The 19,822-nt window shown below is 50.5% G+C and overlaps 1 protein-coding gene across 4 annotated transcripts in view; it reads right to left on the bottom strand.

Annotated features, from left to right (window-relative positions):
- NRG2 (neuregulin 2) overlaps positions 1–19,822 on the bottom strand; it is a 157,144-nt gene that overhangs the window by 41,737 nt on the left and 95,585 nt on the right. For 3 of the 4 annotated variants that reach the window (XM_027888608.1, XM_027888606.1, XM_027888607.1), the window contains exons 2-4: positions 16,330–16,501; positions 4,452–4,570; positions 859–924 (exon numbers count right to left, since the gene is read on the bottom strand). In XM_027888608.1, coding sequence (XP_027744409.1) covers positions 859–924; positions 4,452–4,570; positions 16,330–16,501 — 357 coding nt within the window. The remainder of the gene's footprint in view (positions 1–858; positions 925–4,451; positions 4,571–16,329; positions 16,502–19,822) is intronic. The other variant, XM_027888609.1, reaches the window with a different exon arrangement.

Genomic DNA, 19,822 nt, shown 5'->3' with positions numbered 1-19,822 from the left:
GATGGAAATACAGCACAGATCTCCAAATACCCTCCTGCTCCTGATTTCCCAGGGTGGGTAGATGGGATCCTGGTGGGACCTCCACTGACATAGACATGACATCCTCCACTAGAAAGACCTGAGCCAACATCCAGGCCCTGGGATCCCGGTCCACACCCGTGTCTGTGCTTTGATTTTTACTGCTGTGGGCCCATTTCCTGCTGCATTTGGGACAACTGAGTAGGAGGGAATGGTGAAAAGCATTGCAGCCACATTAAATCAAATTAAAAGTTTGGGGAAATCTCTTCTTGCTTTTTGGAGACTCAAGAAAAAATAGGAGGGAAAGGCACAGATGGATTTTCTGCAATTTTCTTATGACTAATATTTAGAAGACTCAAATCTGTTTTCTTTCTTTTCTTGTGCTTCCTAGAGCCTATTTTAGTTTTATCATCTATCCTCAAAAAAAGTCCCAAACCCAAACCCAAAAACAAAGCAATAAATTAAAAAAAAAAACAACCAACACCCAAACCCTGCTAAATCAAAGGCTGCAACAAGCACATCTTGCAAGTATCAATAATTCCATGCACTGAAAGAGCTGGGAATGCTTAAAATTCAGTTGCAATTTGAAGTAGCACGTTCTTCAAGCTGCCACTGCAATAGTTATCAACCTCTCCCTCTCTGAGATAGGCACCAGCAACATAAATCAGATTTTTTGGAAAGATCTAGGGAAAGATCAGTGGCTTTGGGAAAAATCAGAGAGAAGGAGTGATTAAAGAAGATTCCAGGAGGCAATAAAGCATTTATGCAAAATGTCTCATAATAACAAACAAATTAGGGGAAAGCAGCTGTATGGGGGGAGCAGGGGGGAGAGGTACTTACACTCTTCTTCCATAACAACTATTTTAGTTTCTGAGGCTGGTAAGACTTGTGGTGCTTTCGTTGTTCCTGGGGAAATTAAGGTAAGAAAGTAGTGAACAAAACGTCTCTTTTGAGCGGAGCAGAGTGGGCTTAGCTACTGTGGGGAGGAGGAGAGGGGCAGGTCCTGCTGGGGGGCTGTCAAAGGTGTTAGTGCTGGTTTAGGGCACGCCCAGGTGGGGATCAGGGGGACAGATGCAGGACAAGGAGTGTCCCTGAGGGGGAGATGGCACAGGACATGTTGTCCCCTCACTGTGAAGGGCCTTGTGTCATTGAGGGTCTCTGTCACCATAAAGAGGCAGAAATGGCTCAGGGTTCACCTGGCAGGTGACAAGTGAAAGTGTGTGGGGTTTTCTGAGCCCTGATGGCCGTGAGAGTGCAAAGATGGGATCACAGGACAGGGCGGTGGGAAAAGTGAGGAGTTCAAGTAAAGGTGGGATCCTCTGAAGAGCCTCCATCCCACAGGTAAGTGCAGCTCTGCAGCACAAACTAATACTGGAACAAGAGGTTGAGGAACAGGAAGCAGATGAAGGCCATGGCCAGGAGCCTGGGCCAGGGTTGCAGAACCCTGTCAGAGACAGGGGTGAGACCACCACGAACAGCTAAAAAGGACAGAGGCTTTTTTTTTGTACAAGTTTGATTTTTCCTGCAGTGTTTGAGCAAAAGGGAGCGGGGGGATGGCAGTTAAGGAGGTGCCTAAACATTTTCTGTGGAAATAAAGAGTCTGAAAAAGTCACATCTCACCTGTGCCCTCATGGCCACGGGATATAAACATCGGACTATTCAATAAAGAGAACTGGGAAACGGGACATTTTTATAAGAAAGCATCTAATTGACCTCAAAGTCATAAAACTCTGCAAATAGCACCAAAGCACGGTATATTTTGGTTGAGCCTAGAAGCATTTCCTCAGCAATTAACACTGTCCCAAAGCTTCTCAGTGCAGAAGCATTTATTTCTGATCTGGGCGTTTTGTGGCAAGACCGGAATTGCAGAGGAAAGGTGAGGTGAGGGCTTGGCTGATGGACATTTTCTAAGTGCCAAGGAGTCTCTGCACTGCAGCCACTGTCTCTCTAAAGATCTGGTGGGCTTGCTGATTTGCAAGAGATTTGCCTGGCTGAAAAGCTGCTTTCCTGAAACTGGTATCAACTGAAAAGTGGTACTGGAATAGAGCAAAGAGCACTTTGCAATGGCAACCCTGCCTGGCCAGGCTGAGAGACTTCCACCAGCAGAGGCTGAACCACAGACCTTCCCATCCAAGGGCCTGACGGTTTCCTGTCTGAGCTCCTCTGCCAGACAGGACCCCAGTGGGATCAGAAGATCCCATCTCTGGCCTCTGCATCCCTGGAAGGCAACAGCATGTGGGGCTGAGGACACCTCATGATACTCATCTCAAGCCTCAACAGCTCAGGCCACCTCTTGCAATGCCACCTCTCTACAGGGGCACCCAGAGATGTCCTCAGACCTTGTGTCTCTGTATCATAGGATGTGGTGTCAGCTCAGGACTTTTTCCCAGTCCCGGATTCACCCTCCTGTATCACAGCAACATCACAGGACCTCCAAAACCACTGCTGTCAGGTCAGGGATTGTGTTTCCAGCAGCTGGTCCCAGAGCACCAGTCCCAGGCAGCCTGCCCGGGACAGGCTGATGCACCAGGGACAGGACAGCTGTAAAGGAGCAGGGTATAAAGCAGCAGAACACACAGAAACAGCAATAGCTGCAGTGAGCTTCTGGGGAGAAGGGGAAGGCTCAAGGTGAGGCCAGCTCTGATTAATTGCCATAAACTGCTGGAAGTTCACAGCTCTAGCTCAGAGAACGCTGTGCTGAGGCTCAACCACAACAGGATCCGTGCTGAGGAGCCTGGGGAAGAAGGGTCAGGAGAAAACATGTGTGTGGATTCAGATGCCCTGAGGAGTTTTCTACTGAAAGGTATCACAGAAGAAGGGAGCTTGCAGAAGTGAGGAAAGCTGTGGGAGATCCCAAGAAGGCCCAGCATTAAGGGAAGAGGAAAACTCCAGCAGAGCACGTGCCTGTGCATAGACGAAGGCTGCTCAACCCTGGGTAGCTCCAGAGGAAAGAGAAAAGAAAGAGTGCAAAGTGGGGTGGCAGGGCTGCCAAATACTTCAGTGTCATCTTGGCTACCTCTGCAGGGGATGCAAGTGGCACTGCTGTCCTGGCAGGTGGTTGCAGACAGCAGCAAGGTGTGCATGCAGCTGAGCAGCCAGCCAAGGGCAGATTGGCAAGGCAGATGAGAAAAGGGATCAATCCAGGCAGGGAATCAACTGGATCTGCAGCTGAGCAACGAGCCAAGGGCGAACTGGCACAGCAGCTGAGAAAATGGATTAATCCAGGCACAGAATCCACTGGATCTGCAGCAACTTGCAGCCTGCAGCTCCCACTAGGAAAAGGCAGAGCCCGGAACTCTGTGTGTCTTTCGCCGTTTTTCAGGTCTCAACCTGTTTCTGGGCCACTCAGGTGTGTCCCCATCCCTTCTGTGAGTGGTCCTTGCCACACAGCGTGTTTTCCTGTTGAGGGAATTCTCAGGGAGCCCTGAGAATTGCTACCTGTTAATGAGGTGATGGGACAGCCCAGGCACGAGGACAGCACTGCCTCAGTCGCTTATTGGGACACCTTCCCTGTCACCATCAGCAGGGCAGCAGGGCTGACTTCCCAGACATGGGACATTCAGGCAAGGAGGGCTGAGCATGGAAGGCCTTCCCCCAGACCCTGCAAGCACTGGGATTGTACAGGCAGAGTAACCGAGGGAGGCTTTGTGATACTGCAACTTCACAGAACAAAAGATTCAGGATGGCTAACACTGCTGAGGCAGAGGTTAATGGAGCAAATACCACCAGAAAGCAGCAGGAGAAAGCTACCTTCCCTCACACTGAGCTGTTACTACTGAGAGCACAAAAAACTCGCCTCAGCACAGGCTGCCGAGCCCAGAGCAAAGGCTGCCACAGCGGCCAGTTGTGAATGGCAGGAGGAAGAGCTTAGGAAAGAGAGTCATCCCCTCCCTAGCTGTGCCCTCCCAGCTTCTGGCACCCACTGTAGGGACTTTCTGAGCCGGAGGGAGCATCCAAACCATAGTGTTAAGCAATATAATTATTATGACCAAGATAATAATAAAACCACCTAACCTCAGACTCCATCCGCTGAGCTCTAAGAGATGGAGCACACATTCTAGGATGAAAACCAGAAGCAACTTCACTCATCACAAAGCTATGGTCTAATTACTTGTCTTCTGGTGAGTTTTGCTTCTCAGAAATTCTTTAAAAAATGAAAACATCAAGCCCACCAGCTTTCTTTCCTACTTACCCCCTTTAAAAAAAAATACATAGACTGTAAGTTTATTTAAAATGTAAATTAACCACATTGCCAGTGACAGATAACAAAGATAAACATTTATGCTAAGCTGCATTTTTCTTATCTCCCAAGATTGTTTTACTCGATATCCTGAAAGCATGAGACAAAATGCAAGACAGACCATGTGCAGAACCTCCCGCTCTCCTGTGGAATGGCAAGACAGCTCGAGACATTTGCTGGCTTCTTCACTTACCACTTTTCACATTCAGGCTGCCTTTTGCGGTGTCTTTCCCTAAAATGTTCTCGGCTTCGCAGCTGTACTCCCCAGCATCTTCCAGCTTCACCTTGTTGAACTGCAGTCTGGAAATCTTTCTGTTGAAAAGTACAGCAGACATTTCTTACTCGATTGCTGACCATGCTCGTGAACTGACAACCATTCCTGGCCCTGGGATGCTGCCTGGAGGGTCACCCCTGCCCGACCTCACAAGCCTGGACAGGATTTGGAGAAGCCCCTTCCCAGGATTTCCTGAGTGGACATCTCCCCCTGTACCCAGCGCTCTCAGTGTGTTTGCATGGTTTGGTCTGACACCTGCTCTCACTCACACAGAAAAGTCTCATCAGGGGTTGAGCCTAAGAGTCCCAGCAGCCCAGCACAGCTTCCCACACTGGAGCAAAGCCACTTTCCTGATGGACAGCAGGATCTGTCTGCTAGATGGAGATGTGGAGAGGACCTGCGTGTTCTGCACCTTCCTCAGCAGGGATGCCGAGCGCTCTGGTGCTTCACCGGCCACCTTCAGCAGTGCCATGCACTCAACACAAACACCCACGGGCTCCAGGGGGACTCATCCCTCTCCAGCCTGCAAATCCAAGCCCCAGGATTTGCCCTGGGCACAGTTGGTAGCTTCATCTAGGCCCACAAATAGGGCAAGCGCTTTGTCTGCCCCAAATACACCCACTCCAATGGACCACAGACATGTGGGGCTGAGCTGCACACACCCATCTTACCAGCCAGAAGTGCCTCGAAAGAGCAGGAGAGGGTATGTGTGACCATTTTAGGTGTCACCTAAGAGGCTGTGCTGCTGCTCTGTGGCAGAGGGAGCGGCTCTGCGGCAGAGCAATGCGGCGCTGCGGGAAGGCCTTTCCCACTGGCTATGACTCATTCCTGGGATGTCTCTGACTAATAGGCAAAACCTTTTGTTGCCTGGTTTAGCAGAGATCTATAGGAGCCTTCAACACACACTGACTGCCACTTACGAGACCGCAGTGGGACTCCCACGAGTCCCTCTGTTTTACAACATTTCCCTACATTTTAGCCATCTGATCAAAACCCACCCTGCCTGCTCTTCTCATGAGAACATCTCTCTCTGCTTTCTACCCCAAGGTTTTACCTCAGGTCTGCGTCATACAGTCGCTGCATTTAGAGACTTGGAAGCCCTGCCAGCTTTAGAAAGAGGTCCCAGTGGCCTGTGTTGCTGAAGGCTAATAAAATTCCATTTTATGTGGAAAATAATCATTAGCCTTGGACATACTTGCAATGTTACACGTGTCATCCGAGAAGGACTTTTCTTTGGGCTGTGCAAATCATCGTCCATAGGAAGTCCTTCACAGAAACACACTGGCATCTTTTTAACACCCTGACAAGCTGTTCTCCTGGGAGGCACGGCGCAAGGACACAGCGTGAACATCTCACTAGTTATATTAGTAAATTAAAAGCACTTGGAGACAACTTGGTAGAGCTCCCAGGGCGCAGGCGCTGCCCTGTTTTACAGGATGCGGTCAAGTGTTCAACTGCACGAGTTGGGGCCACATGTGGAGCAGTTTCTAAATGAATGCTGACAGTATGCAAAGGCCTCTTGAATCCCTCTGACTGTAGGTCTCCCCCAGTCCACTTGTGCAGTTACTTGGGCCGCTGCATTCAGAGCTCTGCAAAGCTGCCCTGACTCCCAGCATCATGCCCTCCTCTGGATGTTCCCTGTGACAGCCCTGGGCACCGTGGCCCTCCCTGCTGTGCTGCCTTCGTAGTCAAGCAGCACCCAAGGGACAGCAAAGCACCTTAGGATGTGCAGAGCCTGTTGCTGCAGTTGGTTCCTGCACCCTCCTGGCACGTACGATGGCTGTGGGTTCTGTTGGGTTTAGTGCCCTGTTCAGGACCACGTTCCCAGCTCTCCTCCCTCCCCGCAGAAGCAGGTGTGGAAATGCTCATCAAAGGGGTCAGATGGCTCCTGGTACTACAACATGCAACACCAAGAATGCCCCCAGCCCAGCCATTACTTTCTTCCAGCTGTCTCAACCCTCTTTTGCCAGAACACACCATTTGTTTTACAACCCACCCCTAGGACAGGCTGCAGCTACTGCTGTCCCACATGGAAGAGATGCAGGCAGCACGTGCTGAAAGCAGCTTGGAAGAGCAGGGCTCTAACTCAGACCCCACAGAAAACACCCCCCTGGCACATCAGCACACTGAGGCTCTCTGCCAGAGGTGAAAACATCGATGTAAACGCTGCCTTCAGCTGCTGGAGGACAGGTGTTCTACCCATAACTGCCTGCACCACAATCTCAATCCACAGCACGTTTCACCCAGTGTAGCAACTGGAAAAGTCCACCACAGCATTAGAATCACACCTAGGAATGTGATCTCTTACAGATAAAGGGGTTTTAGTCCCAAAGATACGAGTTAGGGAGTTGTCAGTGACACAAAAGGGTAATGAAAAGTGCCACACTTGACAGATTCATCGCCAAGAATAAGATGAGAGACATCTGGTCTTTTACCTGGAACTGGGGAGGAATTTGAGCAGAATAAAGAGTGATGTTGGCATTTAGAGCATAGCAGCATCAAGGTGAAACCAAAGGGGATTATTTTGTTTTAAGGCACAAGACTTGTACTGTCAAAAGAGCTTATTTTTACTTGCCAACACAGTTTGTTGAAATTCTCCTGGATTGTAAGATCCTCTTGAAAAATCAAGAGCTGCTTCTTGCTGTTCATCCCCCAGGCCAGTGGTGTGGCCACTCTTGGTCTTCACACTGTGCTGAATAAATGTCAGGTAACAGACTTGAGAGAAAAGAGATGAAGGGTAGAAATATGGATCAGCTTTAATATGGAGCCTAGCCACTGTAAAGAGAATTTCCCTATTCTGGGAAGCACTGAAACAGCCAGAGAGACACCTTGCTTCACAGCATTAGCCAAGGGCCTTTTAATTAACATGGATAAGGCCTGAAGAAGAACTGAGCTGAAGGCTGTCAAAGAGACTAGCCCTTGCTTGATCTGTGTGTGCCAAGGGTGACCAGTCTGTCTCTGTTCTCCTTTACTATCTCCAAGTGCTACTGAAATATCTCAAAACTCCTTTGGAAATCAGTTTTTCAAGGTCATGTTCTTCCTCCTGCTGCCCCCCAAGGACAGATACTTTGTTCTCATGCGGGCTGGGGGATGATTTTACAGAAACACCAAGTAGCAGCGTCCGAGGAATTCTGCCGTGCCCAGGAGTTTTGGAGGAAGCCTCCTGGGCAGTGTGTCTCCTGGGGACAGCAGTCCCTGGGAGAGCCCTACGTGTGCATTCACAAGGGTGCCTGGCTGCCAGAGGATGCCATTCTTCTGGAGGAAGGCACTGCCCCGGGCTGTTTGCTCAGTGAAAGGGCCAGGGTCACTGACAGATCCCATCATTTCACTGCAGTGCAACTCTGTTGACATCTCTTTACTCCGGGGGAAAATCTGCCTCATTGTCTTTCCTGACCCTCAGCACATATGACTTAGCCACTCACTAATTATCTCCTGTAGTGCCAGTGGAGGGATAAGCCATGGGGAATATGCTGTCTGCAAGCTCTGAGGGATAGGATTCACAAGGAGACCTTCAGCCTGGCCAAAAGAAGATCCCCCAAAATACCTTTCTGGCCAAGAGAAAAGAGTCCCCCAGAGGGCAGTTTGGAGGGATGAGTAAATGACCCTCTGCAGTGCCAATCTCCAGACTACAATGGGAAACAGGGAGATCAGCCCTTGGCCAGGACCTACACAAAGATCCTGGCAAATTCTGGCCGGGAAGGCTGGCCTCGTTGGCTGTAATTTAGACATCTCAGAGTTAGACATCTAAATGTGAGCTTGGGCCCTGAGGCCTCCAGTGCAGTCAGAGGAGAAGAAACAGGCTTTGCATCTCAGCCAAGGAGGAACTTCTCATGACAGCAGTCATGTTCCCACCAGCACTTTGGTCAAGCTTGATTCATTTTTCTCCTCTTACCTACTGCCAAGTGGAAATGGGGCCATTTTCCCGGGTCATCTCCTTGCAAAGCCATTCATGTTGGAGCGTGGGAGCAGGAGAGCAGCTGCCATGAGCTGCCTCCGAGACACCTACACGGAGGACTCCGTGTTCCCTGCGAGAGTTCAGCCACTTCTGCATCGTTCTGGACAAGAATAGCTCCAGGATTACTCTTGCTGTAGTATTTTATTAGCCTTCTAAAAATAGGGTAGCTACCACGTAAGTAATGAAGAAGTCAAGGAACCAGCTGATGAAGAGAATTTGGGCGCTACACAGTATGGGGCCCTGAAACTGTCAACGAAGAGCGCTGCACATAGTAAACACACCTGAAACCCCAGGAAAAAAGAAAATCCCACACATGACCCTTGCAAAGGACACACTGGATGCACTGCTGTGGTTACCCATTAATTCCATTCCCCTCTGTTTGCTCGGAGAGCCAGTGGCAGGAAGCACACTGGAACTGCCAGGAGCAGGAAGGCCAGCAGTGGCTGTAACATGCACTGATTACATCCTGCCAGAGATTTAATTGGTGCCTACGTGCTGTCCTGGCACTCTGCACCGCGCTGCTTTTGCCCTGGGAGAGCAGGTTAATGATTGGCAAGAAAATTCAGAATGTCCAGGTTACGATCCACAAGTGCTGTCCAGCAGCCATCAAACACTGGGCAGCCCCACCAGCTGGAGCAGGGGCTCTCAGGGAACACATCTGTTTTCCCCAGCACTCAGTGGGATAAAATCAGGCTCAAGGGATCATTGCAATGCAGGGGCAGTGTGGGGATGGCCATGGCAAAGCCCCTCAGTCCAGCAGGGCAGGAGCATCCAGGAGCATCCTCTCTCTTGAACAGCCATCCCTGTGGGAGCCACCCCGATTTCTTCCTTTCCTTTCAGCTGTTCTCAGCAGAGCACAGCAGAGCTGGGCAAAATGGCTGTGCTTGCAGTGCTTGAGAAAAACTAGTGTTCTATGCTGGCTCTGTGTGCTCCAGAGCATGATCTGGCCAGCTCAGTATTAGCCACAGAAAGATGAGAAAGGGGAAAAAAAATGCCCTCAAGCAAAGCAACCAAATAAAAGGGGTAAGGGCAGGAAGGTTTGGACTTTTCAGCTCAGCCATCATCCCTTCTGTGGTGGGCAAAGGCCTCCTTCCTCCTCCCCTCACACCATCATCTGCCCCGCTCCACATTTGACCTGCTGGGACAGTGGGGAACAGTAAATGTCCTTGTGGTGCCCAGGACGGGACCAACCATCCCCTGACCCCCTCTGCCTGCTCTCTCCTACCCCTGTCCCCCCACATTTAAGTGCTGTTCTAACCTGAAAAGCAGATTTGCCCCTTCTCTGCTCAGCAGTGCTGTGGTCTCTCTGTGCCCAGGCTTGGGACAGGCTGATTTTAAGAGGAAGACTCGACCAGTCCTCACTCTGCAGAGCTGACACTGACTCTGGTCTCAGAGCTGGAGTGGCTTCTGGGTTGGGCAGTGTCAACAAAAGAGGAGAAGATCGATAAGTACACTCCAAAGAGCAGGGTCACTTGTGCAACCCCCCCCTCCAGCCTCAAATGCAGCCTCGGTTGTTCCGGCGGTGGGAAGAGGTGTAGGGCAGCAGAGGCAGCGACACACAACCACACCAGTCCCTGGACTGGACTTGGTGGCTGTTCTGTGAAGAGGCAAACACCTGTGTGCTGCTGCTCTCTGTGCCAGGCCAGGCTGTGGCACCTGCCAGGGAGTGACATCAATAAAATGCATAAAAGAGGAGTTTTGGGTTCGGGCTGAGGCACAGACATGATGTCAGTGCAGGGTCACATGCATTACTTTCTCCTGGAAGTCAAGACAATTTATCCATCCCACAAATGTTTCCTCCAAGCCCAATGACAGGATTTGAATTTCTTAGAGAAAATGCAGACCCTGGAGCAGTACTCTGAGGCCACCTCAGAGCAGGTTCTTTCCCTGCTTCCTGTGATCTCACACGGGAAGGCTCCAACAGCTTCCCAAGAGCCAGGGATTTCCCAGCACCAAACGTGGAACAAATACCTCACTACCCCACACAGTGTATGACCTCAATACAGAGACAAAACCCCCACAGGGTGCCCAGGTCTCACTACCTCAGGAACCAAACCATGAGCTGGCTCTGTGATGGGGAGGGAAGAGAGGGTCAGTGCTGCTGAGAAGCACAGAGGTCCTGCTTTGGAAGCATATCACTTATTAGATAGAGGCTGATATGCTGGGTAAATTAGAGGCAGCACCAGAACTTCAGGGATTGCCAAAAGAGGGGGAGAAAGGCCTGAGAGAAGCAAAACATATTAATAATAAAGAATGAAGGGAGGAGGAGAGGGAAATACCATACTAAAAGCAGCTGCCTAGGGGATAGCCCTGGGCAGAGCCCAGGAAAGGAGATAAGTAGGCTGCAAATAGACCAGGAAAGAGTATTTTGTGAAACACAGATCACGGGAAAGGGATGGCACCTTCACATGGTGAGGAAACTACCCCTCCAAAACCTCTGTGAACCATCACTGATGGTACACAGGGTGTGCAAGAGATTTAGTTACTGTCTTGGGTCCCCTTTCCGAGTTTGGAGCCTTTTGGATGCACGTCATTCTTTCCTCCCCAAGTCATTTTTCAGCAGCTGGTACATGTGACAGATCCCACCAGTGTCTGATCCATGAAGGGCAAGGGGAACCTGGATAATTCATGGCTTCAGGTACATGATGTGCTATCCCAGATGAAGTGCCAGCAGCCCCAGCCCTCACCCCTAAGGCAAAGCATTTTAACTCAAAGGGAATGAATGGGATTTCAGCTCCTGTCTCAGTGAGGGCCTCAGCCTAATCTGTGACATTTTGCAACTGCAGTGGGCGAAGGTCTGCAGGGAGAGAGATTTTTTTTTTTTTTTTTAAGCAGCCCACATCACTGTGAAAACCACACAAAACTTCAGGCAAATAAAGCTCCTTCCACCTCTATGTTTGCACACACCATCAGCTGAAGCAGCCCAGCCTCTGACCATAACTTGTTAACAGCTGTAACTCAGTCAAGTTTGATTAAATGTCCATTCCCTGACTCTCTCAGCAGCCCCAACTTGCAGAGTTTGTGGATTGTTCAAGCTCAAGACCCAACTGCTTCTCCTTTCAGTTCTCAAATTCCCTGGTTCAGTCCCAGGTGCATTGGCCAAGACGATGTCCATCATCTCCTCTAAAACAACAAACAGACAAACAAAGGAGATTCTCTCCTTCACACCCCCCTCCAATAAAGTGCCTTCAGCAGCTAAAACCAAATCCCAGATATCGGAGACTCATAATGACATCGTGAGAGTTAGCAAGGCAGCAGCTCCCCTGGTGATTATAACAACACCGGTGCTTGAGAAGAGTCCTCGCTTCAAGGCATCTGGAATTGCTCTTGCAAGATCCATTGTCAAATGAGCTTTTTCCTTTGTTTAAAAATGTCAGCCCAAAGACCCCTGCCAGAGTGGTGGTATAGCCTGCTTGGGTTCACTCTGGCTCCCACAAGGCTTCAACAGTCCTCTTTGCCCCTCCTTGTCTCCAGGCTTAATTAGGAAATCATTTATCTTTATTGGCACTCTCTTTCCCCTGCTGCTTTGGCATTATTATTTTTTTTTGCCTTCATTCCAGGGCAGTGAGCTGTACAGGGAAGACCACAGCCCCATTCATTGTGGGTGGGGAATAATCTACAACTGGGAGCCCTACAAGGAAGACCCCAGCAATGAATCTGCTCCAACTGGTATCGCCTGGGGGACTACTGTACAGAAACAGGAGAGGAGGGTATCCCTTGGCTCCACTTACAGGCTAACAATAGGGATTCCTGGTGATACTGAAAGTAGGACACTACTCCCAAGGGATGTCATATGGTCAGCCTGTCCCAAACTGAACTGCCAGCCCTCTCCAACCTAATGATACGCCTACTTCATCTCCCTTGGTAGAAGAGCACACAAAGAGAAGGGGCTGTAAGGACAGCCCCAGCTCGGGGACTATCAGGCTCCTGGACTCCAGATGAGGATCTACATGTCCCAGGCTGAGCCCTGAGCATGGCTTCAAGTGGGGAAGGTTCTCCACACCTCCACAAACAGAAACTCCCTTGGCTCTCTCCACAGCTGGCATTTGACCATTTGCCAGGATAATCAGGGAGTCAAAACCCACCTGAACTTCATGGGAGCCAGTGGCCTCAATCAGATCACAGCCACACTCAGCTGAAAATGGCATGGCTTTGGCAGCTCAGAGGGAGAGCCACTCGCTAGGCTGTGCTTCCACTGCCTCAGGCAATTCTTTCTGCATAATTTCTCTAGGTTCCCCATCAACCATGTTTTATTCAAATTGAGATGGAGATAAAATTCCAACCAATAATTTCTTCCACCTTAAAGAGAAGTTTCCCCTTCGTGCAAGCCAGGCTTGCCCCAGCCTGTCACACTAATTACAGATGGAACATGTAGTTCAGAAAGGAGGAATCAGAATTGTTCCCTTCCCTCCAGCAAATATCCATTGAAAAAAAAAAAAAAAGACTCCTTTGCCTGATGGCACCAGAAGTTTTGCTGCTAAGTTTAAAAACAAGAGGGAAGATGATTGATGGAAAAGGTAAAGAGCTGACATGCAGTCAAATGCTCCTCTCCTCCTTACAACACATACATCCCTTATTTTTAAAGAGATCTCCTATTCTAGGGATCAGATGAAAACCTGATCATAACATAAAAGGGCTTCAATTACATTTTCCAGAGACCTCCAGGCTCTTTAAACACACGGGGAGGAAAGCCAGGAATGAGTCACAGAGGGCAACCACGCTCTTCGCGTCTCCCATCCCATGCCTCTGCATGCTGAGGGTCACAGAGTTGCAGACAGATTCCAATGCAGAGCTGTTCCCAGCTCTGCCAGGGACTCACAGGGCCAAGGGAAATGCCAAGGACAACACCTCCACATCCTGGAGGGCTCCTTTTGCCCAGCTGCAGCAGAAAACCCTATCAGGTCTTTGCATCACACTTTTAAAGAAATGTTCCTGTGCACCTGGCCACGTCCTGCATAGTCTGAGAAGCTTTTTGCCTTGTGTCCTTTCTCTGAGGGTCCCTCCCCGGTGCTCCACTTCTGGCCCTCTGAGACCCCCACTCTACTCTGAACTGAAAGGAAGCACAGAGGATTATCTGGAGACCAGTGTTATCTCTTAAGTGGAGCCAGATGTATAAACCCCATCATTCTTGAATTAATCATCAGAGAGTAAGATTTCCTTTCAGAGCTTTACAGTTTAGGATGCTTATCCTTCCCTGGAGTCCTCTCCTAACATGCTGGAAGTAATGATTTACACCCATATCCCATGTTCCTCTATTCAACTCGGCCCCACTGGCTACATAATGAAGACATCAAAGTCACAAGGGCTCCCTGGACCCTCAGCCTGCACTGAACAATTTTTGATGTTTGTTCCATGCAGACAAGACTGGAACGAGGCAGGTCCAATGCCAGTGGACACTCTGCCTCGAGGGGTTTTCAGCACTGAGACCCAGCAAACCCAGTGGAGGGGAGAAAGGTGGGAATGCCAGACCAGGTGTGCCCAGACCTGCTTGGAGAGTGTTCCTGCACTGCTGACTGCTTAACAAGGGCCAGATGCTCAGCAGGGGGGTTGTAATCTCAGAGGTGTCCCACAGAATCACAGAATCATTAAAGCTGGAAAGGACCTCTGAGATCATCAAGTCCAACCATTAACCCAGCACTGACAAGGCCACCACTAACCCATGTCCCCAAGTGCCACATTTACACTTTCTTTGAACACTTCCAGGGATGGTGATTCCACCACTTCCCCGGGCAGCCTGTTCCAATTCCTGGTCACCATTTCAGTGAAGAAATTCTCCTTAATATCCAGCCTAGCCTTCCCCTCCCTTGGCACAACTAGAGGCCATTTCCTCTTGTCCCTGCTCCACAGCTGCTTGAGCCCAGTCTCCACAGTCTGGTCCCAGCACAAGACAGGTAAACTCTCCACTTAGTGGCACATTTTAATGGCAGCAGGGAGCAGAAGCTGGAATGGGAAGTGATTCTAGGGATTCTTTGGGCTCACACCTTTGCTGCTGATGGAGCCTCAGACACTGCAGGAGGCTTTCCTTAAAATGTTTATCCTTGGCTTGTTTTGCCAGCGGGAAGCCCTTCCAGCACACACACACACATCTTTGGCCTGTCACTGGAAGGCTGAGAGCCAACGTGTTGCCATGGAAACTGGTAAATGCAAAATTATGGCTTGACAGCAGTGTCCTGAGGAAAGAGGATCAACCTTCTTCCATATGTTCCTGTCCCTAGCCCAGGGAGTGCGTGTCCCCCCTGCACCGCTGTGGGTGGGATGCCCTCCTATCCCTGTTGCGTGCTAGACACGGGGTGCCAGGAGGCAAGGAAGGACTGGGATGTGTGGGAACACAGCAGGGAGGTGCTGTGAGAGGATCCCTCCTCAGGGAGTTTCTCTGGGTGTTTGGTGTGGGGCTGGTTGCTCTCTGGCTCTGCCTGCCTGCAGGGGTGCAGTGTCCGTGGGACGGACGGGCTTCCCACGCCGGGCTGCAGAGGGTGGTGCAGACATTTCTCCAGGGCATCCCAGCTCCAGACCCCACCAGTAAACAAGCAAGGCCACGAGGCTGACGAGGGCCACAAAAACACTGAGGGCAGCAGAGGAGAGAGGCAGGCACAGCTCTGCTGCCTGCAGGCCCAGGCAGCCCTTCCTGAGCAGACAGCACCCAGTTATCCTGGGTCTGCTGGTGCTTCCAGCACTGACCACCTCTGCCTCATCCCAAAACAAATCCTGGAAGGATTTATTTATGAAGGAGGTCAACCATCTTGGGTGTGACTCTGAAATTAAACCCAACGGGACTGAAATTAAATTAGAATAATTGACAGCTCCCCATTCGAGCATTGACTGATTTTTCTAACTTAGTTTTTAGTGGCTTTTAATCTGAAAAATTGCTACCCTATCAAGTCCATCATGAGCTACTTTTTGCACTCTCAGTTATATGTTAGCAAAGAACTGGCAACAAGGTCTCCACTGGTGATTGCGGCCCTGATCAGACAGTATCATGATATACTCTTCCGTCTCAGTCCTGGTTAGTTCAGAGAAGAGAAGACTGAGAGGGGATCTCATCAACCCATGCAAATATCTCTAGGGGGTGTCAAGAGGATGGTGCCAGACTCTTTTTAGTGGTGGCCAGCAATTGGACAAGGAGGAATGGCCATTAGTTAAAACACAAGAAGTTCCATCTCAACATGAGGAAGAACTTCTTCACACTGAGGGTGGCAGAGCACTGGAACAGGCTGTCCAGGGAGGTCATGGAGTCTACTTCTCTGGAGGAATTCCAAACCCACCTGGACACATTCCTGTGTAACCTGCTCCAGGTGGCCCTGCCTTGGCAGGGGGTTTGGACTGGATGATCTCCAGAGGACCCTTCCAACCCTGACAATTCTGTGATTCTGTGATCCTTGCAGTTGCCTTAGATGTTCCTATGTCCACCTAACTTCAGAAGAGAACAGACCAGTTCCTCCCACAGGTCTGTGGGTGGGTGGTGAGGTGACAGCTGAGTTTGGATAACTTCTGCATCCAACCCCCTAATCCCAGAGCAGGAGTCCCCCCAGGTAACCTGAGCTGCCTACAACCAGCCTACAGCTGGCAGGGGCATCCTTGTCTCCCCAGGTTGCTGAGCACCTGTCTCAGGTCTCCAGTGACACTCTTACCCTGCTCCTCTCTCCACTACTCTCTGAGGACACTGGGAATCTTGCTCACTCTCCCAGGTGTGGTAAACGTGCTGAGCATGGGCCTGTGGCTCTGGGGAAGCCCCTCAGTGCTGCTCAGCAGTGACCTGGGCAGAGCAGCAGCACCTCCAGCCAGACAGCCCCTGGACCTGGACACTCAGTGAGCAGGGGCAGAGCAGCCCCATGTCATACTTACTTCCCATTCCCATACTTGATCCGGATGTCTTTGCTCTTCTTCAGCTCTTTGCCATCTTTAAACCATTTGTAGGATGGCTGAGGGTTCCCAGCAGTCGCCTCACATTTCAGGGAAATCTTCTCACCCACGTGAACGTTTGGGCTTTTCAGTTTCTTCAGTTTGGGAGGAGCAGCTGCAAGAGGAGAAACGAGACACTGTAAAACCTGCCCCTCTTTTAGAGGCTGCACACACACAGGGGGAGCCCACCGAGACCCCTCCCCTGGGAAAAGCACCTTCTGCCCCCACTGCTGCGTGATGAGGGAGAGGAGCTGCCCAGGGGAAACCAGCACGGTCAGGGAAGGAGCAGGGAGGCAGAAATGTCCATGTGGGGAACAGAGGGAGGCCCTGGGTCTGGGGGGTCCACATAACCAGCCCTGACAACTCCACAGCTGCCCCTACCCACACAGGCAGGACCTCCCGTGCCTCCTGCCAGCGCAGGGCTTTGCTGGGCTCTCCCACCAGGCTCTTCAGAGACTGTTTTTCCCTTTTCCCTGCCATTGCTGCTGCTGATTGCCAACACCTACACGACCCCTGCGGCTTCCATGGGCGTGCTGCCAATGCCACAGCCTCACCAGCCCCAGCCAGAACGTTTTACTGCAGAAGGAGCAGAGGCAGGTCACAGCGAGAGGTCCCCAGTTCCCCAGCAATGTGTCAGGGATGCTCCGTGCCTGCTGAGAACACCTACGGTCACAGAGCACGGCAGGACCAGCAGCACTGAGAGGGGCTGCAATAAAATCCTGCATGTATAAAGAATGAGAAGGGGAAGGGCAGCCATTCTGCAGGCTGCAAGCAGAAAAGTGAAAGAATATAAGTATTTAAAATGGTCTTAGGCCAGCAGTGTCAGGCTGGCCAGCAGCCTTTGCAGTCTGGAGCCTGGCTCTGCATGTGGGTGTTTCAGAGAGGTGATTTTTACCATGCACCTGGAACATCAGACAGAGAGGGAGACACTTCTTATCAATCTCTGCCAGGCTTTATATTAAACCTGACAAGAAAGGATTAGCAGGCTCGCAATTTTTCTTTCAACTGACAGCTCTGCACTCTTCCAGCTCCCTTTTTTCATCCTCAGAGTTAACCTTAAAAAAGAAACGAGCAGCTTGCTGGTTTTGCCTCGAGAGTATTGGTACCAGTGGTTTCCCTGTCTAAGATGAGTTACAGATAGAGCATTTCCTCTGTCTAACATGCACAAACCACCTTCTAATTGCCTCGTGCATTCTCGTCTTATGATATGGCAGAGCACTCAGAGGTGGAGGAACTGGATGGGTTTATTAGAGCACTCACTATTTTACAGACCTTTGTATGCCTCCTCTTGTTCTTCAAGCCAAGCTAAGTTGTCATAGGTTGGTATTATTTAAAGACTGTTTTCACCAAAAGGGATCTCATACAAGATAAAAAGCACAGTGATCATCAGGCTCCTGTGGCAGGAAGTTCTGAAGACTCTCATATTCCTCACGGGAATGAAAAGCTAAAGTGTCCTTAATCAGAAAGTTACAAACACAGTCAGAAATGGAACAGTTTGGGGTAACAGGATTTAGCTAAGCAAAGATCACAGCGACTGAAAGGCAAACCCAGAGCCCTGGGTGAGTAACACAGCAGGTCCAGTCCCAAGCACATCAGACCTTCCACTGCAGCCCCGCTGGTGCCCCAGCAAAGGAGCAAACTGAAGATCCAGGAGTGCAAAGGAAGCATGTTTGGGACATCGAGGGAAAAAACAATAACTAAACAGAACAATAAACCCCACCAAATATTCTTCCCAACTGTTATTTTTACATGCCCAAGCCCCTCTGCAGGCTCCCCAGAAACCCACACCACAGGCAGCAGGATGGGGAGGGCGGTGTGTGGGATTGGTAGGATAAAGGGGAATGACTTCAAGTTGCAGGAGGGTAGATTTAGGTTAGGTATTATTAATAAATTCTTCCCTGTGAGGGTGAGAAGGCCCTGGCACAGGTTGCCCAGAGAAGCTGTGGCTGCCCCAGCCCTGGAAGTGTCCAAGGCCAGGTTGGACAGGACTTGGAGCAACCTGGGCTAGTGGAAGGTGTCCCTGCCCATGGCAGGGGGTGGAACGAGATGAGCTTTAAGGTTTTTTAAGGTTGATCTAACCCAAACCATTCCATGACTCTAATGGGACAGGGACAGTACAAAAAGCACGTGGTCAGCTGCAGGCAATCACTGATATCTGGCACTGCTGCCCAGGTCACTGTGCCTTGGCACAGAGGGGCTTCTGACCAAAAATGATCTCAAGCTTTCTCCAAGTTTCAGGAACTCTGTGGAAACCCAAGGTGTCATGGGTTTTGTGAAGCCCAAATCCCTGATCCTTGCCTGGAAATGGGTTGCCCAGAAGAGGAGGAAGGCAGGGAATGAAAAGGAGAGCTTGTCCCTTCTCAGAACACTGTGCATGGAGAGCCAGGAAGGTAAACAGGACCTTGCTTTTATAGGGGTCATTTTGGGGCAGAGAGAAATAGACTCTATCAAATATTTATTCTGCCTGATTGTGTGTGTCAGTTTGCTCCCATTGTACCCTGGGGTCATCCTGTCCCATGCCAGCAGTATCCATATGCCTTAAATACTGGGAAGGGTCTGACCTTGGCAGGGGTGCATCTGCTTCACATCATTTCCAGCCTTGTGGTCTGCAGAATTACGAAGCACCTTTCTCCTGAGAGAAAGGTGTATCAACCCTGCCCCTCTCCCCCAAAATGCTGGCAAGAGCAGGACAAATCCCAGAAACCTGGAGACTGTGTAAGGAGGCGGACAAGGACAGGCAAGAAACATTCCAAGATCTCCATTCTCCAGTTCCTCCCCACCAACGTGAATCACATCTCACCCAAAGCTCTGCACCTCTTGCCCCCTTTGCTCTTGGCCACTGGTGACAAATTCCAGGACGTTCCTAAGCAGGCAGGTCCAAAGACACACATGCCAAAGGTGGCAGAGGTGGATCCAACACTCACACACTGCATCCCATCCCTCCAGCAGAGAGTCCTGCCCAGATAGAGGGAGAAGAACATCTTTCCTCCTCAGTCTGCACGTATTTGCTGTCTCACTACAGGAGGGAAAGGGGCAGTGCATTCAGCTCCAAGCCACACTTCATGGACTGTAATTCCCCAGTCGAATCAGACAGGGCAGTGAAAGGGGAATCCAGTCTGGAAATATTCTGGACTGTGCCTGGGAAAAGCGCTGTGCAGAAAGGAGCAGAGCTGTGCTCCCTGACACACAGCACATCTGTGCCCTCACTGCTGCTCTGCAGTGTGGCTTGTGCTTGGACAGCAGCGTGGGAAGAGCAGGCAGAGCCCCAAGCCTGGGGCACAGCATCCAGAGCCATGCTCTGGTCAAAAGGGAAGCCTGGCCTTGGTCTCGGGGAAGGGCTTCTCTGGGCTGGAAAGCTTCACTTCATAATTCCTTCATCCTTCAGAAAAACACAGAAACCCTCATTTAGAGCCATTAGCTGTTGATGACTCTGCTT

The sequence above is a fragment of the Empidonax traillii genome, unplaced genomic scaffold (assembly GCF_003031625.1).
Source record: "Empidonax traillii isolate 1590-97213 ecotype Southwest subspecies unplaced genomic scaffold, ASM303162v1 scaffold242:size1152717, whole genome shotgun sequence".
In the NCBI taxonomy this organism is placed as follows: Eukaryota; Metazoa; Chordata; class Aves; order Passeriformes; family Tyrannidae; genus Empidonax; species Empidonax traillii.
The sequence above is the reverse complement of the archived record's forward strand: the minus strand, read 5'-3'. Positions and strand labels throughout refer to the sequence as shown.